The 22,502-nt window shown below is 37.3% G+C and overlaps 1 protein-coding gene across 1 annotated transcript; it reads left to right on the forward strand.

Moving 5' to 3' along the window:
- The first annotated feature begins 10,013 nt into the window (after positions 1 to 10,013).
- Positions 10,014 to 16,708, forward strand: SAP30 (Sin3A associated protein 30). The gene is made up of 4 exons (XM_030925556.1): positions 10,014 to 10,681; positions 12,564 to 12,689; positions 13,116 to 13,214; positions 16,380 to 16,708. Exons 1-4 carry the CDS (start codon positions 10,367 to 10,369, stop codon positions 16,500 to 16,502), a joined length of 663 nt encoding a protein of 220 aa, XP_030781416.1. The 5' UTR covers positions 10,014 to 10,366; the 3' UTR covers positions 16,503 to 16,708.
- The last annotated feature ends 5,794 nt before the right edge of the window (positions 16,709 to 22,502 follow it).

Consider the following 22,502-nt stretch of genomic DNA (forward strand, 5'->3'; position numbering starts at 1 on the left):
GCTTCCTGATTTATTCACAGGCTGCAGGGACACAGATCTTGCCTTCTAAGATGATGATAATGCTTTTAGAAGTTATTTTACTGGTGCTTTCTAAGATCTGCTATCTCCGATTGGGTACCTTCTGTCCTCTCTCCCTTCCCAATGTTTGGAGCCTATTCAGTCTCAGCCTTATTTGATTTTAGGGTACAGCCACCACTAAACTCCTTCCCCACTTCCAGTACTTTCCCATAATATTGTCTTCATTTCCTATGTGGGCTTGCTGTCCTCAGTTGCCTATTGCAGCACTCATATTTAATTTTGGAGTTTGGGAGTTTTCTTAGCTATTTGCTGAAAGTTCAGTTTTTATGCATTTATTTTCATTTTCTTGGTTGCTTTGGACAGATTTCAGAAGAAATGAAAACTTTCAAAACTAAGCAGACCTCATATTCTTTTAGAATGCTAAGATAATTCATTTCTGTTCCATGTTTTCAAAAAATATGAAGAAGTTCTAGGGAAGTACTCTGATTATTGGCTTCAGATAATGAAGATGAATGTTACAGTTGTCAGTAGCCCACTTAGAATCAGTTATGTAGATGTTCACATCTGCAATGACACCAAGGCTATAACTACAAGGTAATATCCCAAAGCAGTTTTTATAGAAGATCATTTGCACAATACAGTGTAGATTTTTTTAAATTAAAATGAAAGCACCTCAGTGAGGTGCTTTCAACATTTTATTCTGGTATACTAAAAAGAAGACTGTTATGTTAGTCAAAATGTTTCTCCTGAACCCAAGCAACAGGAACACTACAGAAGTGTTTGAGAAGATATCATTCCAATCCAGGTGGATTATGGGTGAGGCAATATCATAATAATTCTCATTTTAGTTCTGGAAATTTTAATCTATGTTCAATTTCTTTTTGAAGATTACTAACATTCTATTTTGCTAGTCAGTCGCAAATAATTTTGTACCCAGAGCAAGTTCCAGCATTACCTGGGAACTACATCTCCATCTTTTTTATGCCTTATTCTCTGATGAGAACAAAATCAAGGTAGAAGCCACAGAGATATGCCGAGCAATATGTTAGACTATGAATAGTATCAGAATGCAGATGTTGTTTTACTATATACTGTACTAGTTATAACCAAGTGACTTAAAATAGGAAGAGGAAGAGCTGAGCGTGTGGCAGTCACTTGGATGTAGGGTTGGAGTCCAGTATACCTTGATGGTGGTAACCCTAGTGAAACACCTCCTCCTCTGGGATAGGACCCCGGGAAGTATAGGCCAAAAGTGGGGAGAGGGACTAGAATGATCTGGTTGGCTCAGAAATCCTCAAGCATTGATTCAGGACTATTGGCACCCTTTAGCACCCAATGGAAGGAAAAGAAGCTCCTCTCTGTAAGAACATTACATCATCTAGTGCTTCAAATTGTTTATATTAAATCAGTTTTTCCAATAAAATGAACTGCAAACAATCAAAATTAATGGATGCAGCAAGAGTAAGCATGAGTCAGCCACCAGGAAAAACAACAGACAAAATAAACAGACTTAATAGCAAAGTCTAAAAACCACTATGCTTACTATGTTCATGAAAGAAAAAGTCAAGCATATAAATGTTGTCAAGGAACTAGAAATCATAAAAGGTGACATTCAAAATTTTAAAAAGAACCAAATAGGAATTATAAAACTAAAAAATGTAATAACTAAAAGTACAAAGACTACGGGTGAATTTTAGAGCAGGTTAGGGACACCTAAAGAGATGATGAGTGACTGGAAGATAAGTTAAAAAGAAAACCAATAAATTTTAAAGGATTTAAATCATACACAGTTCTAAAGTGACAATTTATATGTGTTAGAAATCAGTAAGAAAAGGATAATCACATTATTTGCATATGTTTGGAAATTGAGAAACTTACTTCTAGGCCGGGCGCCGTGGCTCACGCCTGTAATGCCAACACTTTGGGAGGCTGGCAGATGGCTTGAGTCCAGGAGTTGGAGACCAGCCGGAGCAACATGCAAAAGCCTTGCCTCTACAAAAAAGACAAAAAAACAAAAACAAACAAACAAACAAAATTAGCTGGGCATGGTAGTCTGAGGCTGTGGTGGGAGAATCACCTGAGCCTGGGGAGGTTGACGCTGTCGTGAGCGCCACTGCACGCCTACCTGGGCAACAGAGTGAGACTCTATCTGGAAAAAAAAAAAAAAAAGAAACCTACTTCTAAATCTATGCATCAAAAAAATCATAGGGAAATTAGATGATGTTTTAAATTCAATGGTAATAATACATATAAAGACTTGTGTGAAGAAGTTAAAACAATATTGATGGAGAAATGTGTGGCTTTTAATGTACATATTTGTAAAGAAGTTAGTAAAAGAACAGCAAAATAGAAAGTAGAAAGAAATAATAAAGAAAATAGAATAATTGAAATAGATAAAAAATACAATAAAAACTATGTACAAAACTCAGGTCCTCTGAAAAGTCTAATAAAATTGATAGAACACTGGTGAGATTGATTAACAAAAGAGAGAAGGCACTAATAATTGATGCCAAGAATGAAGAGAGGGACACTGGTTCAGATCTTACACACCTTAAAAACATGAGGTTGTTATGAACGTGTAAATGGTATGAAAATTTAGATGAAAAACAAAAAAACTATATTAGATGTGATACATAATAGCGAAACATGGAAAGTCTTTCTTTTGAAACTGGAAATGAGACATTTTTGCCTGCTAACACCTCTTTTTAATGTTCTAAAGTCCTGACCCTGTAGTAGCACAAGAAAAAAAAAGGAATAAAAAATGAAGGAAAACTCGCTATTTGAAAATGGTATGATTGAGTGCATTGACAACCCAAACACATATACATTTATATTTTTATGGATAAGAAATTTTAGCAGGGTTGCTGTATATAAAAATTAGTTTGGAAGAATTAGCTTATTACATATATATTTAATCAACAAAAAAGGAAAATGAAATATTAAAAAGATACTATTTACAATAGTAGTCAGAAATATCATATATATATATAAAGAGATCTAATAAATGATCAGTGAAATTTCTGCAAAGCAACAAATAAAATTCTATTAAGAAACATTACAGAAGACCGAATGAATTGAAAATCATGATTGGAAGGCTCAATGTTGAAGAGGTCTCTTGTCTCTCAGGTTAATGTATGGATTTGATGTAATATCATCCAAAATCCCAAAAGGCCTTTGTTGTTGTTGTTGTTGTTGTTGTTGTTGTTGTCTTATTGTTCATTTGGTTGGTGTTTCTTTTTTCTGGAACTTAAGCTGATTCTCAAATGTATAAGGAAATACAAAGGGTCAAGAATAACCAAGTCTGTGTTTTGATAAACAAAAATAAGGTAGAAGATCTATACTTCTAGGTTATCAAAATTTTTCTAAAAGACTTTTATAATTAAGAGTGTGGAATTGGCAAAGAACAATGGAAAGACTAGGGTTCAGAAACAGACCTACATATATACAACTTGATTTATGACAAAGGTGACACTGTAGAAAAGTGGAATATGGATAGATTTTCCAGTGAATGGTACTTGGTCAAATGGGTAGCATATACAAAATAAAATTGAACCTCAACCACTGTGCACAAAAATCAATCATAATCTTAAATGGGAAAGGCAATACAATGAAGCTATTACAAGATAATGTAGAAAAATATCTTCATGATTTGGGGATAAGGAACTTAAGTCACAAAAATCAGGCAGAAAAGAAATGATAGATACATACATTTTTTTTCCTCATTAAAAGACTTTAAACAAAAGTTGCCACTGCAGGGTCAAAAGGCAAATTATGAACTAGGCAAAGAGGTTTGCAATATGTAAAACTGTGAAAAGGCTGTCATTCAGAAAACATGAATAACTACTACAAATCAACAGAAAAAGACACAATCCCAATAGAAAAATACGCAAGAGACCTAACTAGGAACTTCCAAACAGGAAATCTAAAAGATCAATTAATATATAATCTCATTAGTAACTAAGAATGTTCAAATTAAAATCACAATGAGATACCATACATACCTATTTGATCTTTTTTAGAAAGTACAATATCAAATGGTAGGCAAAGATACAGAACTCTCATATATTGCTTATGGAAGTGTAAAAGTTTGGAAGTATCTAATAAAGTTGAAGCTATACCTACCTTAAAACTCAGCAATTCTGTTTACATATGTAAGCAAGGAGCTGCAAGTTCTCACTCCATCTTAACAACATATATCTTACTGACCTGCAGTCACATATGTATCAGGATACATGTACAAGAATAAGAATGTTCATGGCAACATTATTTTAATAGCCCTAAACTGGAAACAACCCATATGTCTATCAACAATAGAATGGATAAATTGTAGTGTATTCATACCATAATGAAGAGAAAGAATTAAACTACATACAAGTAGACCTTTGAAAACCAGAGTGAATGAACCCAAAGAAAACAGAAAATAAAGTATATGAGTCCACTTATATAAAGTTCAAAAATAGCAAAACAAAACAAAAAAAGTTGAAGAACTAGGTGGCAAAACTATAATGAAAAATGAGGTAAAAAATACCATAAAAGTCAAGATAGCTGCTTCTGCTAGCTGGGAGATGGCGTTTATGATGAAGAAGGGGCAGGTGGTGACTTTCTGGCATGTTGTCAATCAGGGCCATCTACATAATTTGTGGGGTCCAGAACAAACATCTGTTCTCTCTCCCTCCCTCTCCTTCTCCTCCGATGGTGTTTTCTTATTTGCTATTTAATGTGGCACTCCCTTGGGCACAGGTGGAAAACTGACCCTCAAAGGAGCTAGGGGCCTGACCCCTGATTCAGAGGAAATGGGGAGGATCCTGCACCTCAACCAGACACTTCCTGCACTGTACCTCCTGCTCAGCCTCTGCCAGAGCAGAGGGTGGGGTGGCGTGGAGTGGAGAGAATGAGTAGCCAGAACTCATTCTGGGGAGGAAGGGAGGTGGCAGGCCCATGATGCCTGAATCAGTGCATTGTCCCATTGATACTTCACTTATAAAATGCAAATTCAAAGATAAAATTATTGAAAATTACATGATGGTGATTGCAGGGCATTAAATGTCAAGCAGGATGGAGGAGTAGGAGAGTGGAGTGTGTTGGCTTCTGAGCTTGGCACCTGTGCCACTGCAAGTCCCTGAAGCTGGCCCTTTCAGCAATGTTCTGTTTCCTGACCTGGGTAGCATGTGCATTTTACCATACATACGAATGTGCATTTTACCATAACATTTTGCCATAACATACATGTGCATTTTACCATACATACGAATGTGCATTTTACCATAACATTTTAACCATAACATACATACGAATGTGCATTTTACCATAACTGCTTGTCTCAGTTCATTTGTGCCACTATATCAAAATAGTTGAGACTGAGTAATTTATAAAAACCAGAAATTTATTTTCTCAAGGTTCTGGAGGCTGAGAAGTTCAAGATCAAGGTTTGATCTTGGTGTTTGGTAGAGGCTGCTCTGTGCTTCCAAGATGGTGCCTCTTGCTGCATCCTCACATAGTGGAAGTGATGGAAGGGGTAAACTCACCCCCTCTATCCCTTTCTTAAGGTGCTAATCACATTCATGAGGGTGGAACCCTTGTGGCCTTCCTTACCACCTCCTAAAAGCCCCACCTCTTAGTACTGTTGCATTGGGGATTGAGTTTCACAGTGAATTTGGGAGGGGACACACACAAACATTGAAGCCACAGCACTGCTTAAACTGGATATTTATGCTTTATACAATTTTCTGTGTGACAGCTGAGTTTAAAACTAGGTAAAGGAAAGGTGGTATAACACAGAATGAACTTTTGCTAGAAAATATAGAATTATTCACATATAGAGATGTATATACTAGTAAATGCATATTTTTTTCTAGAAGGAAACACAAGAATCTGTTAACATTGGTTGCTTTAAGGGACAGGGATTTGAGGAGATGAGGTAAAACAGGCTTTTGTTTTTCATATGAACCTTTTTATATTATTTGAATTTTCTATTGTATTCACGTTGGGATTATTGGCCAATTTATATGTTTTTGTAAATTAAATAAAATTATTTAGTTGCTTATTTTAAAATAAAGCCAGAAAAATGCAATCATGTTAAAAGCCTATAGGGAAGAGAGGCAGGGATACATACTTTTTTAAGAATCATATTTTGAACCATTTTAGAAAGAGTATTTTTGTTGATATGAACAACCCCCCTATAATTAAGGTTTCATAGATCTATATTTTTCACCTACTCTACTCTGAGGTAGATTTACCATGAAGCTAAAGGATTCAAACTTCAGAGTCCCTCACTTGGACAGACCCTTATAAAGGCCTATACCTAATTTTGCATTCATAATTTTATATGCTTCTTTAAAAAGACCTTTCAGATTGTATAATCTTGAAGCCCCCGTAAAATCTGATTCCAACCTTGACGGTGAGGTACACTCAAATCAAAGAGTTCTTACACCTGCCTTAAATATGAAGATTTATAGAAATAAGTAACAAAACATGGTTGTAAAAATGTATCTAAACAAATAGATTCACTGAAGATATACTTTAAATCTGGTAGTGAGAATTAACATGTCCCCTACTCCAGGAATCTTTTCAGCTTGCCAGAAATGAATCATTTCCTCCTATGTGCTATGCCTGTACTTTCTCTTGTCATGTTATTGAGGTTTGTATTATGTGCTTGTTAAACTACCTGTCTGCCGTACTGGACAAGGAGCTCCCAAATAGCTGGGACCCTCTCAATTACTTTTGTGTCTCCAGGGCCTAGAAAAAGATTCTAGCATGCAACAAGTGACTGTTTAATAAGATCTTTTTACAACCACTGTATTGTGTGTAAAGGAGGCATAGCTACCGTTCTTTACTTGAGTAAGCTTCATATGAAACTGATAACTATACATATACATACATGCACAGCTTAAGGAGATACACAAAGTACTTATCAGTCAGCATCTTTCTTTTTCCTACTGAATTTACATGATTCGGTCACATTTTGCAGAAGATAATAAGCTTTTTTAAGCAGAAGAACCAAACAATATCATTAATTATTTTAAAAATACATAAATGTACAAAGAAAAATATGAAAATTCAACATCCCACTGTCATGTTTCAGATATTTTTAATAAATAAAAACTTTAAAATTCAGAAGAAACCATCTTTAAGCCATTCCCAGTGTGAAAATTGATCATACAATCTGGATCATTCTTGTCATACCCAACTAAATCAGAATCCAGGGACCAGGGGAAAAAGCCATCAGGGCACACAGCTCTAGCATTAAGAATTAAGTTTTTTACAACCCAGCTGCTGAAACAGCCTGCAGTAACTCTAAGACCAGTTTTACTGAGTAGTTGCTGAAACAATCAGCTATGACTAAGACTGGTTTTACCTACCACTGTCACTCGCCAGAGCCTGCCAGCTTCCCAAAACTTTACTATAGTGCCAATGAACCTTCCTTCAAAACAGTAGTAACATTTCTCTTTCTAATAAAACTCTCGACCTTCTCTTTGTTCTTCTGACATACTAAAGACCACTCAGTCTATGTGTATGTCCTGAACTGCAATTCTTGCTTCCCCAAAAAACCATTAAATTTAGAAATTCATCTCTTTATATTTTATGTTTACTTTGACACCATATACAAATTCCTAGGCCTCCTTCGTTGGAGATGAGCATCACCCTGAAGTTGGGATGTAGCCATCCCATCCATATATTCTCATTTTTACCACTTAAGAAAATATAACCATAAATATATAATATATATCCATAAATATATAATTATTCTGTGTTGTAATACTTTTTTTTTTTTTTTTTTTTTTTTTTGAGACACAGTCTCACTCTGTTGCTTAGGCTGGAGCGCAGTAGTGCAATCTCAGGTCACCGCAACCTCTGCCTCCCGGGTTCAAGCAATTCTCCCTCAGCCTCCCCAGTAGCTGGGACCCCAGGCTTGCTTCACCACGCCTGGCTAATTTTTGTGTTTTTAATAGAGACGGAGTTTCACCATTTTGGCCAGGCTGGTCTCGAACTCCTGACTTCATATGATCCACCCTCGGCCTCCCAAAGTGCTAGGATTACAGGCATGAGCCACCGCGCCCTGCTATGTTGTAATACTTTAAGCCAGTGTTATCTAATGCAACAGGTACAATTTATTGTAATATTTTGTTTAACCCGTTACATCCAAAATATTTAAACATATATAAAGATTTTTAATGTGCGATTCAATATATTTTTTGAAAACTTCTTGTACTAAGTCCAGAAGTAAAAAAAAAAAAAAATCCAGCTGATATATACTTACAGCACATCTCAATTCACATGCTAAAGTTAGAGTTCATAAAATTTAAGTTGGAAAAACAGATTCATATATCTGAGTTGTTGCAAACATACTTAAAAGTATTCCAACAATTGAATCGAGTATCGTTTTTGTTTTTAGTTTAATTGAAATTCAATTAACGATTCAGTTTTTCCGTCTCAACCACACTTCAAGTACTGAGTAGCCACATATGGCTAGAGGACAGCCGAGTGGACAGCGCAGCTTAAGGAGGCAGACAAAGTACTTATCAGTCGGCATCTTTCTTTTTCCTACTGAATTTATGTAATATTTAAATTGTTTTTCTTTGTCATATCCTAGAACCCAAACGCACAGACGCAATGGATACCTTTGATTTTCTGCGTCGATGGCATTTTGCATTTTAAAAGATCATCTGGGTGGGGTGGTGCGCGCCTGTAACGGGAGGCTGAGGCAGGAGACTAGCTTGAACCGGAGAGGCGGAGGTTGCAGGATCGTGCCACTGCACTACACAGCACTCCATCCTGGGCGACAGAGCGAAATTCTGTCTCAAAAGAAAAAACAATTATTTATCACTAAATTTACTCACTAAAAGAACTTGCAAAACAAAACCCTACTGCCTAAAATATATTTTAAAACGTATTTGTGTTTAAGCAGCGTATATCTTCTGATAAATAATGACGCGTGGTAACTAGTAAAAGAGCAGCTTTCGTATTAGCCACGCCCATCCCTCGCCCCGCCCTCCACAAGCACCACCCCCCGCATGCACGCACGGACATACACTCGTACGCGGGCACACACACGTACACACGCGCGCGCCCGGGAACACTTACATATAAGCAAGCGCGCACAAACGCCGGCAGCATGCAGGGGCGCACGCGCCTGCCAGGTCTCAGGAAATGCGCTTTCTACTCCCTGCGCCCGGTAGAGCTAATGCAGGGAAGTTTCTGGGAACAGTGGAACAGCGTTTGTATTGGTGAGGTTCCAAGTCTCCTTTAAAATGATATGACTCCGCCCTTCTCCAAAACCGTTTGAGGAGAAATGGAAAAGGTTGGGCGTGGAGGGGAAAAGGAGCCCTGTTGTCAGGTGGTCCGTACTCCACCTCAGGAGGCGGCCAACTCCTTGCGTCCAAGAATAAAAACATTTCCCTTGTAGGAACATGCAAGGGTTTAGAAACGCACCCCCCCCCCCCGCCCCCCGCGAGGCGTTTGTGAGGGAGACCTGTCACAGTTGAGAAGTCAGGATGGGCGTTTTCCTCCCAGGAGGTGCCCTATTAATTTGCTGCCTCGATAGTTGGTCAAGCCGGGATGTTAGCTGCGTAACCTCCAGGACCGAAGAGCGCCAATTCTCCTGAGTTCTCATTGGTTTGGGTTTCCCACAAAAGCGCGGTCACACCAAAAGCTGTGTTTCCACAAATGCGAAACGGCCTCGAAACTTTTTTTTCCCCACACGCTCACTTCCCACACCACTCCCATCCCTTTATGTTTCGCCTCAGGAATCGAGTAACTTCTCTGAAAACCAATTCTACGAAATCCCAGCAGCTAAACACAGCACGACTTCCCTAGAGACAGAGAGAGAGAGAAACCACTGTAAACCCCAATCACACGCTCCTGTTTTCCCGGTACTGGAAAAAAAAAAAAAAGTGGGTCGGTGGCCGCGCTATGCATGCTAGGATTAGTAGTTCCTCCATCCCGCAGGGCGCAGGGTCAGGGCGGAGCTCAGGTTGACTCCGTAGCAGACAACTACAATTCCCATGGGGCCGCGCGTCTGAAAGAAAGGGGCGGGACGGGAGGGGGCGCGTCGCGCTTGCGCAGTCCCCGGGGCCGGAGGGAGGCGGAGGCGTAGCGGTCCAACTGCTGAAGTCCCCATGTGACAGTGAGCGGGGTCCCGGCTCCAGGAGACGCTCGAGTCTGCGTCCGGGCCCTCAGCACTGTCCACTGTTCCGGGGCCAGCAGAGACCAGCAGGCCCGGGACGGTTGGTGTTTGACCGTGCCGCTAACTTGGTGTACAGAGTGAATTGCCGCTGCCGGAGCGGAGAGAGGCGGAGCGGCCAGGAGAGAGGAGATTTCTGTCAGCGCCGGCGCTCGGGAGCTCGGAGACATGAACGGCTTCACGCCTGACGAGATGAGCCGCGGCGGGGATGCGGCCGCCGCCGTGGCCGCCGTGGTCGCCGCCGCGGCCGCCGCCGCCTCGGCGGGGAACGGGACTGGCGCGGGCGCCGGGACTGAGGTGCCGGGCACGGGGACCGTCTCAGTGGCTGGGCCCCCGGGGGCGGCCGGGCCGGGCCCAGGGCAACTGTGCTGCCTGCGGGAGGATGGTGAGCGGTGCGGCCGGGCGGCAGGCAACGCCAGCTTCAGCAAGAGGATCCAGAAGAGCATCTCCCAGAAGAAGGTGAAGATCGAGCTGGATAAGAGCGTAAGTAACCGCGGGATCGCCCTGCCCTCCTGTCCCCTGGTGGGGCCCCAGGAGTCGGGCAAAGGCACGGATTGTCGGCGGGGTCTCCCAGACCTGGCTGCAGTGCGGTCTCGTGGAGTCTGTGTTTGGAAGCAAATAACAAAGTCGCTGCAACTCCGACCGCCACCCCAACACACACACAACACGCACGCTGTCGTTCCCCTTTTCTTTCCCACCCTGCCCCCAGCCTCCCAATGCCTGCGACTCCCGCGCACTGTCTTCCCTCTTCCTTCTCCTCTGCGACCAGGACACGAAACAAAGGGGACCGCCGGACCGAGGGCCCAGAGTAGTTTTCTTGCAGCCCGGCAGCTCTTCTGGAATGGAGGCGCCTTTGTTTTGCTGCCCAAGCTGGTGTTTGGCCCCAGGCGGTGCTAACTCCCCTGGTCTAGGGGAAAGTGGAGGACCTTCACGACCAAGGAAGATCCTGTTCCTTTCTGTGTTCCGTCTCCTCCGGAGCGGAGTGAGAGGGAAGCCGAGCTCACCCGCCGCCCGGCAGGGAGCCGGGGTTGTAAACGGCGTTTGCGCTGTCAGCTCCGAGGGCAGCTACTCCGATGGTGGGAGCACGTAGCCTCTGCGGTTTTGCCATCCCCTTGGCAGCCATCAGGATTTCTTTTTTCCTCCTTCTGCGCGTCTTTTCGTTTGACCATCTAACAGCCATTGCTACTTTTGGGAGATCTGGCTAGCGGTAAATGAATAACATGGTATCAAGAACCTACCACAAGTCCTGCATATTTTTATCTTGCGCTTGGCTTAGAAGTAAATGTAAAAGCCTGTTAGCTCAGTCCGTATTTGTTTCAAATGTTAGTCTACAGTTCGCAGGAGTGTATGTAATTAAAGTTTTTGAAAAGTTTATTTGTGATACTTTTTTGCCCGTTTACAGTTTTCAGTGTTGTCCATGAGAAACTTTTCAGGTGAACTTGCATAATTTCAGATTGCTTTGGAAAAATGTGTTATAAATAAATACATTGATTTAATATTCAAAAAAGTTTATAACTGAAATTTAAATACAGTTATGAAGTCGATAGCTCATTTGTAAAAACGGATGGTTTTGTATCTGGAATATAATTTGGGTATTCAGTTGGAAAGACTGGAAAGCATACATTATGTTTCTAAAATATGCTCTTCTTTAAGTAGAGAAAGTACTGTCAAGTAGCAAAAGTGTGGGCAGCATCATCTTTCCCCTTATCAGTTAAAAATTCAACTTCAACTAATTCACATCATCCTCACTGCTATTTATTTATTTATTTATTTATTTATTTATTTATTTATTTATGTGAGACAAAGTCTCACTCTGTTGCCCAGGCTGGAGTGCAGTGGCGCGATCTCGGCTCACTGCAACCTCCACCTACCAGGTTCAAGTGATTCTCCTGCTGTAGCCTCCTGAGTAGCTGGGATTACAGACTAGTGCCACCACGCCCGTCCAATTTTTTGTATTTTTAGTAGAGACGGGATTTCACCATTTTGGCCAGGCTGGTGTGGAACTCCTGAACTCAAGAGGTGCTGGGATTACAGGCGTGAGCCACCGCGCCCGGCCCCTCACTGCAATTTGATGACAAAACCCAGAGGGTTGGAATTTCTCATTCTCCTCTCCCTCCCTCCCTTCACCCCTTCCCCAAATGGAACCAACCCCTCCTTCCCCATCCACCATCCTTTTAACAGTATTCCAGACATCTTATGTTTTAACAGGGTTTAGGATTTAAACATATAAATATTTCATTGTCTTAACAATGGCCCGTCTTGACTGTCTTTATTTTTACTAACTCACTGTGGCATATGTGTTTTACTAATACATAGGCACATTTTACTGTAATCATTAGCAGTGTGTGAAACTTTTCTGTTTCAGGCAAGGCATCTTTACATATGTGATTATCATAAAAACTTAATTCAGAGTGTTCGAAACAGAAGAAAGAGAAAAGGGAGTGATGATGATGGAGGTGATTCACCTGTTCAAGATATTGATACCCCAGAGGTAGATGGAAGTTTTTTATGCTTAATATAAATCCTAAGTAGTGCATTCTGAAACCTTTATAAAAATATATGAACAATCTTTTAAGTGTTTAAAACATTTGAGAAATCTGAAAATGAAAGCAAAATTAAATATAGCCAGTTGTCATGCGTTTACACAGTTTGAATTGTTACATTTTAAATTGACAATTTTTGCAGCTCTGTTGTCACATAACTTACTCTTTTTTGACTTCAGTTTATATTATTAATCCCCAAAAGATTAAAGTGTTTAATAATTTATAGGTTTGATTATGTAAATTTTTTAAATAATTTTTTGATTTTGGAAGTAAATTTTTATTGTGCTGAAGTTAAAATGTTTGTTATTATACATATCGATGATAAATTTTCCACAAATTATATGAACTAATTTATACATGTTAATTTTTTCTAGGTTGATTTATACCAATTACAAGTAAATACACTTAGGAGATACAAAAGACACTTCAAGCTACCAACCAGACCAGGACTTAATAAAGCACAGCTTGTTGAGGTATATATGATTTTTAAACTATTTGAACTATCTGCACAACCGAGAGGTTATTAAATGCTAATGAAAGTATTAATGTAGTACATGTAACAGTACATTTTAGTTAGAAAGAACAATGTTAAAAAATCTATTGTGGAAGAATCTAGTTGTCTAGAAATGTTTGTCTGCCACTTAGGAAATTCATTTTTGTAATGATTACTCAGCAGATTGTGTACAGCACCTTCTGATACTGGCTTTCAAAACGTGTTGTTTGTTTTTTGAGACAAAGTCTTGCTCTGTCACCCAGGCTGGAGTGCACTGGCACGATCTCGGCTCATTGCAACCTCTACCTCCCAGGTTCAAGCAATTCTCCAGCCTCAGCCTCCCAAGTAGCTGGGACTTCAGGTGTGCACCACCACACCAGGCTAATTTTTGTGTAATATTTTTAGTGGAGATGGGGTTTCACCATGTTGACCAGACTTGTCTCAAATTCCTGACTTCAAGTGATCCGCCCACCTCAGCCTACCAGAGTGCTGGGATCAGCAGTGTGAGCCACCGTGCCTGGTCCTCAAAATGTTGAATGAGAGTTTTTTTAATCCTCACTTTAGAAATCTATTAGTTTTAAAACTCCATTTAACCAGTAAATGTTTGAGCATCTAATTGAGGCATAATAAAAGTAATTAACAATCTTTAATGTCCTTATTAAAATTTATATTTTAAAGTGGTGGAGTAGGCCTACAAATCAGCCCCTAAACAGTATTTTTATAATTTGCTGACTTAACTATTTCAAAATTGGTCCTTGTTGATGTTAGTTTTATTAGAGACATCTATGTTTTCTTCACATCTAGAAGAGGCAAAAGCTTTTCTTTTACCCAATCTTTTACTTGTAGTTTGCTTTGATAGAGGACTTCTAGTCAGTCAGTGAGTTGTGAAAGTTAATGGAGTATGCATATATTCTCAGGAGATAATAGAACCAAGAAGTCTGTGCATCTTATTAAGATGTTTATAGATTGATATATTTATATTTTAATCATACTTAAAATTTTTGCTTGCAGCTACTCAGGAGGATTGATTAATCCTAGGAGTTTGAGTCACCATGGGCAACATAGCAGCACTCCATCTCTAAAAAAAGAAAATTTAGCCTACTAGACAAAATAGAAGTGTAGATATATAAATCAGTTTTCTCATATTCTTTGCATGGATTTAGTAGTTACCCAACATTTTCTAAAATGTACATATTGAATAAAATGAAATATGAATAGAAGTTACATTTATTTGACAGAATGCTTTTTAACATTGTTAAAATCTACTACATTAACTATTTAGCTAGAATTTCTTATCCTTGGTTAGGCAACACAGATCTAATTAATTTTTCTTTAATTTTGATTTAAAAGATCAAGTTCCTTTGGGGTTGTACAATACATTATGTAACATAAATATAGACCTTGCCCACCATGATGAAATATTTCAGTAGATACTAATGGAGTGAAGGCACACCTGTTTTGGGACAGATGAGAACCAAAGAACTGATTATTTTAAATGTTATATTTAGGTATAAATTAAACCTGAAATTTTTGATAAACTGACCTTCTAAGAACCGTTATATTATTTCTAGAGCTATTTTCTTTTTTATACATAAGAGATAGCCATGAGTGTTATATTTTACTTAATCACAAATGCAGTTATTAACAGGTTAAGGAATGTGCAAATGTGCAGATGTAGTACATATATTTTAAGACAGGGCTCCTCAACCCCAGGGCCATGGACTGGTACTGGTTGGAGGCCTGTTAGGAACAGGTCCACAGAGCAGGAGGTGAGCACCAGCTACCAAGAATTACTGCCTGAGCTCTGCCTCCTGTCAGATCAGCCATAGCATTAGATTCTCACAGGAGTCCAAAACTTCTTGTGAAGTGCACATGTGAGGGATCTAGGTTGTACACTTGTTATAAGAATCTAATGCCTGATGATCTGAGGTGGAACAATTTCATACCAAAACCAACTCCCCCACCCCCAATCTGTACAAAAATTGCCTTCCGTGAAATCGATCTCTGGTGCCAAAAAGGTTGGGGACCACTGTTTTAAGGGATTCCAGGGTTGTATGACTAAGTCTTAAGTCTCGTAATTATTGTGTGGATGAACTTTTTTCTTAAGAAATTTTATTTTCTGGAATCTAAATATGCATGTCAGCACCCCAGGTAAGTCTATTAATCTTCTATTCGTAATTGTAGTATGCATATTACATTAGCACAATGAAAAGGCAAGGAAGCAGGTAAACATCCTTCATTGAGCATCCCTCTTTCTCCTCTCATTTCCATTCATAATTTTTATTCAGAAAAGTTTTCAAGGAACCTTAACCAAAGAATGCTACCAAGATATGAATGAATGAATGAATGAATGTAATTTGCAGCAAACAATTTATATGTTATTGTTGATTACTACCAAAAGTTTTCAACTTCATACTTCTTTTTCTATCAGTAGGGTCTAAACCATTGCAGGTTTAATGATGCATGTGGTCTCTTACATCTGTTTTATCTCATTTAAAGTTTAAAAGTAAAAACATGTATTCCCTACTCTAGATTCCAATTATAAAATTTATTATTTTTATCTTATTTATCTTTTTTGAGACAGAGTCTTGCTCTGTCACCCAGGCTGGAGTCCGGTAGCGTGATCTCAGCTCACTGCAACCTCCACCTTCTGGGTTCAAGCAATCCTCCCGTCTCAGCCTTCTGAATAGCTGGGATTACAGGTGTACACCACCACGCCTACCTAATTTTTGTATTTTTTTTTGGTAGAGATGGGGTTTTGTCATGTTGCTCAGACTGGTCTTGAACTCCTGGGCTCAAGTGATCCACCTACCTTGGCCTCCCAAAGTTCTGGGATTACAGGCATGAGCCACCACTCCTGGCCCAATTATAAAATTTAAAATAAATAAAAGGAAAATATATTTTCTAATCAATGTATAGTAAATTGAGTGAACCAAAAGGTCCTTTGAAATCACATTATCTCTTGTTCATAACATTTTATTCTTAAATGCTTTTTGTACTGTTGGTATTTTGTTAAATATAATTTTTAAAGGAAATAGCTCTTATCACATAGATTTTTTCTTTTGATGAAACCGTATTTTTTACCTAGTTTATGAAACCTGTTATATCTAAAATTTAATTTCCTTAATTTTTTTTTTCTTTATAGATAGTTGGTTGCCACTTTAGGTCTATTCCAGTGAATGAAAAAGACACCTTAACATATTTCATCTACTCAGTGAAGAATGACAAGAACAAATCAGATGTCAAGGTTGATAGTGGTGTTCACTAGGAGACGTGGAATTGAGACTAATAACTTGGATGATAACACTGTTTACTGTTTTTTCACATGTAGAAATGTTCTTTGTGTATTTTTTCTACAGAGGATTTTCTCTGATTTTATTTTCTTTGTTTCTGACTCTAATAATTAGTTGGAAACTCATGTAAAATGAGCTTTCCTAAATTAAAAACTATTTTAAATAAAGGTTATTACTATTATAGTTGCTTCAGTGTATTTATTTTGTGAAACTTGATTTTTCTTTTAAACTGACTTAGAGATCAGTATTGATATTTTAATGTAAAGTCCTTCATTTTATAACCCCCCCCTTTTTTTTTGTAAACTTCCAAGAAATTAACAGGGTAAGGAGAAGTAACAAATGTAGCACATTTGCATTCTCTGGGACAATCTGACTTGGAATTGAAGATATTTTAAATAGCATTTTTTTAAGTGCTTTATAATGCTAGCAAATTTGAAAAATAAGCTTCTTTTGGAATACAACTTCTTTTTTATTTCCTTTTTTTTTTTTTTTTTTTTTTTTTGGTTATTATTACTTGATGAAGTACTAGGAAGAACAAATGGTTTGATTTATATACCCACCTCCTTCCAAAGACAACTTAATGTGCCAGTGAAGATAAACACAATGCTGAAAGTTGAAATAAGAACATGAAATTAAATAGCTGTTTTTGAAAATTTTGTCTTTGGGAAAAGATATTTATGTGGCATGAATACAGAAAGTACCTCTGCTATGCCCCTTAATTTTTAGTGATGTCCTGTACTGTTTACATTGCAAATGGTAACTAGTAAGTTGGAGAGGTCTAGATATCTAACAAGATCATTTAAATTTTGGTTATATATGACTCTGACTTGATTTATCCATCTCCATTTTATGTTTCATTCCCTGTCAGTTTTCTATCAAACATTCTAAACCTTTGCTTTTCCTGAGATTATATTGTTTAGCTACATCCTTATAATTACAAATCAAATTTATAGTTTGTAACGTTTCAGCAAACTGTTCTGAGATAAAGCTGCGGATTTTAGGCTGGAAATGGATGAGACCATTAATGTAGCTCGTGATTTCTCAAAGTTGACATTTGGACTCAATAATTCCTTTTTGTGGGAGGCTGTTGAGTCTATTGGAGGATTAGCAACATCCCTAAGTCCACTCAGTAGGTGCCAGTAGCTCCTCCAAGGTGTGAAAACCAAAAATTCCTCTAGACACTGCCAAACATACTTTGATGGTCAAAATCACAGCTAGTTGAGAACCACTGATGCAACTAAAGTACTGCATCTAAAGTACTAGTTCATTAGTAGGTGACTGTGCATATTTTCAAGTGTTCTTAATGTATTGACTGCTAGAAAATATAATGAACAATAAAGCAACTGGTCTTTGGTTTTGCTATGACCATTTAAAGATTTGCTTGCTACTTTATTAGCAAGCACAGGCTGTAATAATTGCTGTCATAGAAACTTCTTATTTCTGGAATTCTGGAAATCTGTGAGAAGACTTCTTATAAAAACATTTTGAGGCCAGGTACATTGGCTCACACCTGAAATCCTAGCACTTTAGGAGGTCAAGGTAGGCAGATGGCTTGAGCCCAGGCATTCAAGGCAAAATGGTGAACCCTATCTCTACAAAAAAAATACAAAACTTAGCTAGGCCTGGTGGCGTGCATCTGTAGTCCCAGCTACTTGGGAGGCTGAGGTGGGAGAATCACTTGAGCCTGGGAGATGGGGCTGCAGTGAGCTATGATTGCAGCACTGCACTCCAGCCTGGGCATTGGAGTGAGACCGACTCAAAAAAAAAAAAAACCAAAATGAAACCTATATTCTGTTCTTGTGAAAAACAAAAACTTGAAATTATTTGCTGACAAAAAAGTATGAACATAACCTTTGGCAATGTTAATTTCATATAATTATTTGTATAATAAAATGTAGTTTTATAAAATATGAATGAAGAGTTCCAAATGGTAATTATTCAATGAAATCAAATCCTTGTTAAAACAATTTAAAATATGAAAAATCGGATCTTGTAAGTTGAGAAGTAACTCAAGGAGCTGCAATGTAAAAGTCAGTTTTATATGAAAATTTCAGTTACCATTAGATTTTTTAAATGATGAGTTCATTAGAAACTATTTTTACTTATCCGTATCTGAACAAAAAATAAATGGAAACTCATTTCTATAAGGGTATAGGTTACTTTTGATGTTAGAGCATTAAGAGAAGAATCTAAATTTAAATGCCACAAGAAGTAGGAGGAAAAAATATACTGAATAGATAGCAGGGGCTCAAAAAATAAGTTAGTTATTTGGTTACTAACTTCAAAAGAATAATTTTGGGAAAGGCCTAAACATGCCTGAACTTCAGTGTCTTTACAACAAATAAATTCTATATTTTTCTACATGAAGTCTTTTTAACTTAAGAAACAAAATATACAATTAATCATTTTAAAGTGTACAATATGGTGGTATTTAATGTATTTGCAATATTGTATAACCAGCAGCTCTAATTTCAAAACTTGTCACCCGACAAAAACAGCCATACATAGTCACTCCCCCTTCTTCCCTCTCCCTATTCCCTGGTAACCTCCATTCTGCTTTTTATCTCTGTGAATTTGCCTATTCTGGATATATTATAAGGGAATCATACAATGAAGTACTGCAAGTTGGATGAACCTTGAAAACATGCCAAAAAACATAATGCTAAAAAAGCATGTTTTCAAGTTTCATCCAAGTTACAGTACTTCCTTTTTTAGGCTGAATAATATTCCATTGTACCTATTGAACACAGTTTATTTATCCATTTATTTGTTGATGAACATTGGGTTGCTACGTTTGGCTATTATAAATAATGCTGCTGTAAACATTTATGTACGAGTTTTTCTGTGGACATACGTTTTCATTTCTACCACCAATGTATAAAGACTCCTATTTCTTCAATTCACTAACACTTGTATTTCATTAAAAAAAAAAAAAAAATTAAAGCCATCCTACTGGGTGTGAAGTGGTATCTCATTGTGGATCTTATTTATATTTCCTTAATGATCAATTTTATTGAATATCTTTTCATGTGCTCTTGGCCACTTATATATCTTCTTTGGAGAAGTGTTTATTCAAGTCCTTTTTATTCTTTTTTTTTTTAGTTGGGTTGTTTGATTTTGTTGTTGAAATGTAGGACTGTTTATTTATTGTGAGTATTAAACCATTCTAAGATACATGGTTTGCAAATATTTTCTCTCATTCCGTAAGTTGCCTTTTCACAGTTCTGATAATGTCCTTTGATGCACAAAAGTTTTAAATAATTACATAGTCCAATTTAGCTATTTTTTCCTTTGTTGCTCACATTTTTGGTGTCAAAAGAATCCATTGCCAAAACCAACATCATAAACATTAATGTATATATTTTCTTCTAGGAGTTCTACAGTTTTAACTCCTAAATTTAAATTATTGAACTGTTGTGAATCAATTTTTACATGTGAATGAGGTAGGGGTCCAACTTCATTCTTTTGCATGTAGTTAGCCACTTGTCCCAGTATGATTTGTTGAAGAAACTGTTTTTTCCCAACTGAATAGTCTTGACACCTTTGTTGAAAATCAATTGGCCATAGATGTTTATTTCTGCACTCTCAGTTCTATTCCATGGTCTGTGTATTTATTCTTATGCCAGTACTATGCTCTTTTGACCACTGTAGCCTTGTAATAAGTTTTGAAATCAGTAAGTGGGGGTCCTACTTTGTTTTTCTTTATCAGTATTGTTTTGGCTATTCCAGGCCTCTTGCAGTTCCATATGAATTTGAGGATATGTCCACAGAAAAACTCGTACATAAATGTTTACAGCAGCATTATTTATAATAGCCAAACGTAGCAACCCAATGTTCATCAACAAATAAATGGATAAATAAACTGTGTTTGCCCAAAAGGCTATTAGAATTTTGATGGGGATTGCATTGACTCTATGGACCATTTTCAGATTGCCAGCTTAACAATATTAAGCATTCCAATCCATTATTATGGGATATCTTTCCATTTATTTAGGTCTTCTTTAATTTCTGCAGTGTTTTATAGTTTCCAGTGTACAAGTCTTTCACCTCTTGGTTAAATTTATGTTTAGGTATTTTCTTCTTTTTGGCACTATTATAAATATAATTGTTTTCTTAAATTCTTTTTTGAGTTTTTCATTAGAGGTGTGTGCTGATGCTGCCACTGTGCTGAATTAATCAGCTCTAGTAATTTTTGTGTGTGTGGGTGGATTCCATGGGATTTTTCTATATATAGAATCATGTTATCTGCAAACAAAAATGGTTTTACTTCTTCCTTCCCAATTTGGATGCCTTTTATTTCTTTTCCTTGCCAAATTGCCCTGGCTACGATTTCTTGTACAATGTTAAACTGTAGTGGTGGAAGCAGGAATTGTTGTCTTGTTCCTTTTCTTAGGAGGAAAACGTTTAGTCTTTGACCATTCAGTATGATGTTAGCTGTGAGTTTTCATAAACGTTCTTTGTCATGTTAAGGAAGCCCTCTTCTATTGCTAATTTGCTAAATTTTTTTTTATCATGAAAGGCTGTTAAATTTAGTCAAATACTTTTAGTATTGAGATGATTTTTTTTTTTTCCTTAGTGTGTATTACATTGACCTTCTTATGTTGAACCACCCTCACATTTCTGGGATAAATCCCACGTGGTCATAGTGCATAATTCTTTTAATGTGCTGTGTGATTTGGCTTGTTAGTATTTTGTTGAGGGTGTTTGCATCTATACTCATAAGGGATATTGCTCTATAGTTTTCTTATGGTATCTTTATCTGACTTTGGTATCAGGATAATACTGGCCTCATAGAAAGTGTTAGGAAGTATTCTTTCCTCTTCTATTTTTGGAGATTTTTGAGTAAGAATGATATTAATTCATCTTTAAATGTTTGACAGAACTTATGGGTGAACCTGTCTGGTCTAGGCTATTTCTTCGATGGAAGAGTTTTGACGGATTTAATCTTTTTACTTATATAGGTCTTTTCATTATATATAGATCTGTTGAGACTTTGTGTTCTTTTAAGTTATTTTTGGTAAGTCATAGAATTTGTCTACTTCACCTAGATTATCTAATTTGTTGTCATACAAATTGTTCCTATACTTCTCTTATAATACTTTTAATTTCTGTAAGGTCAGCAGTAATATCCCTACCTTTATTTCTGATTCTACTTATTTATGTCTTCTCTCTTTTTTCTTAGTACTCTAGCTAAGGATTTATCAATTTTGTTGGTATTTTCTTTGATTTCATGGATTATATTTTTTTCTCTTCTCTATTTCATTTTTCTCTTTTCGGATCTTCGTTATCTTCTGCTGGCTTTGGATTTAGTTTGCTCTTCTTTGCCTGTTTTCTTAATGTGTAAAGTTAAGTTGATTTGATATTTTTCTTTTTTAATGCAGGCATTTACAGCTGTAAATTTTTCTCTGAATACAGCTTTTCCTGCATCTTGTAAGTTTTGGAATGTTTGTTTTTGTTTTCAGTCATCTTAAATTATTATCTAATTTCTCTAGTGATTTATTCTTTAAACTACTATAGGAAATTCACAAATACCTGGCACTAAGCAATATACCCGTGAAGCAATATACTTTTTGTGAACAAGTATATTGCTTAGGTCCAGGTATTTGTGCATTTTCTAGTTTTCTTTCTGTATTGATTACTAGCCTCATTTTATTATGGTTCAAAAAGATAGTTTGTATCACCTTAGTCTTTTTAAGTTTATAGATAATTGTTTTATGGAAGAACATATATTCTATCCTGAATAATGTCCCACGTGTACTTGAGAAGACTGTATTCTACTATTGTTGAGTGGAATGTTCTGTATATGTCTATGGGGTCTAGTTGGTTTTATACTATTGTTCAAGCCTCCTAGTTCCTTATTGGTTTTCTTTCTACTTATCTATCAATTGTGGAAAGTGAGGCATTAATGTCTCCAACTATCATTGTGGAACTGTAGATTTCTCCCTTCAGTTTTCTAAAGTTTTGTTTTATATATT

This window comes from Rhinopithecus roxellana, chromosome 2 (genome assembly GCF_007565055.1).
Source record: "Rhinopithecus roxellana isolate Shanxi Qingling chromosome 2, ASM756505v1, whole genome shotgun sequence".
Classification (NCBI taxonomy): domain Eukaryota; kingdom Metazoa; phylum Chordata; class Mammalia; order Primates; family Cercopithecidae; genus Rhinopithecus; species Rhinopithecus roxellana.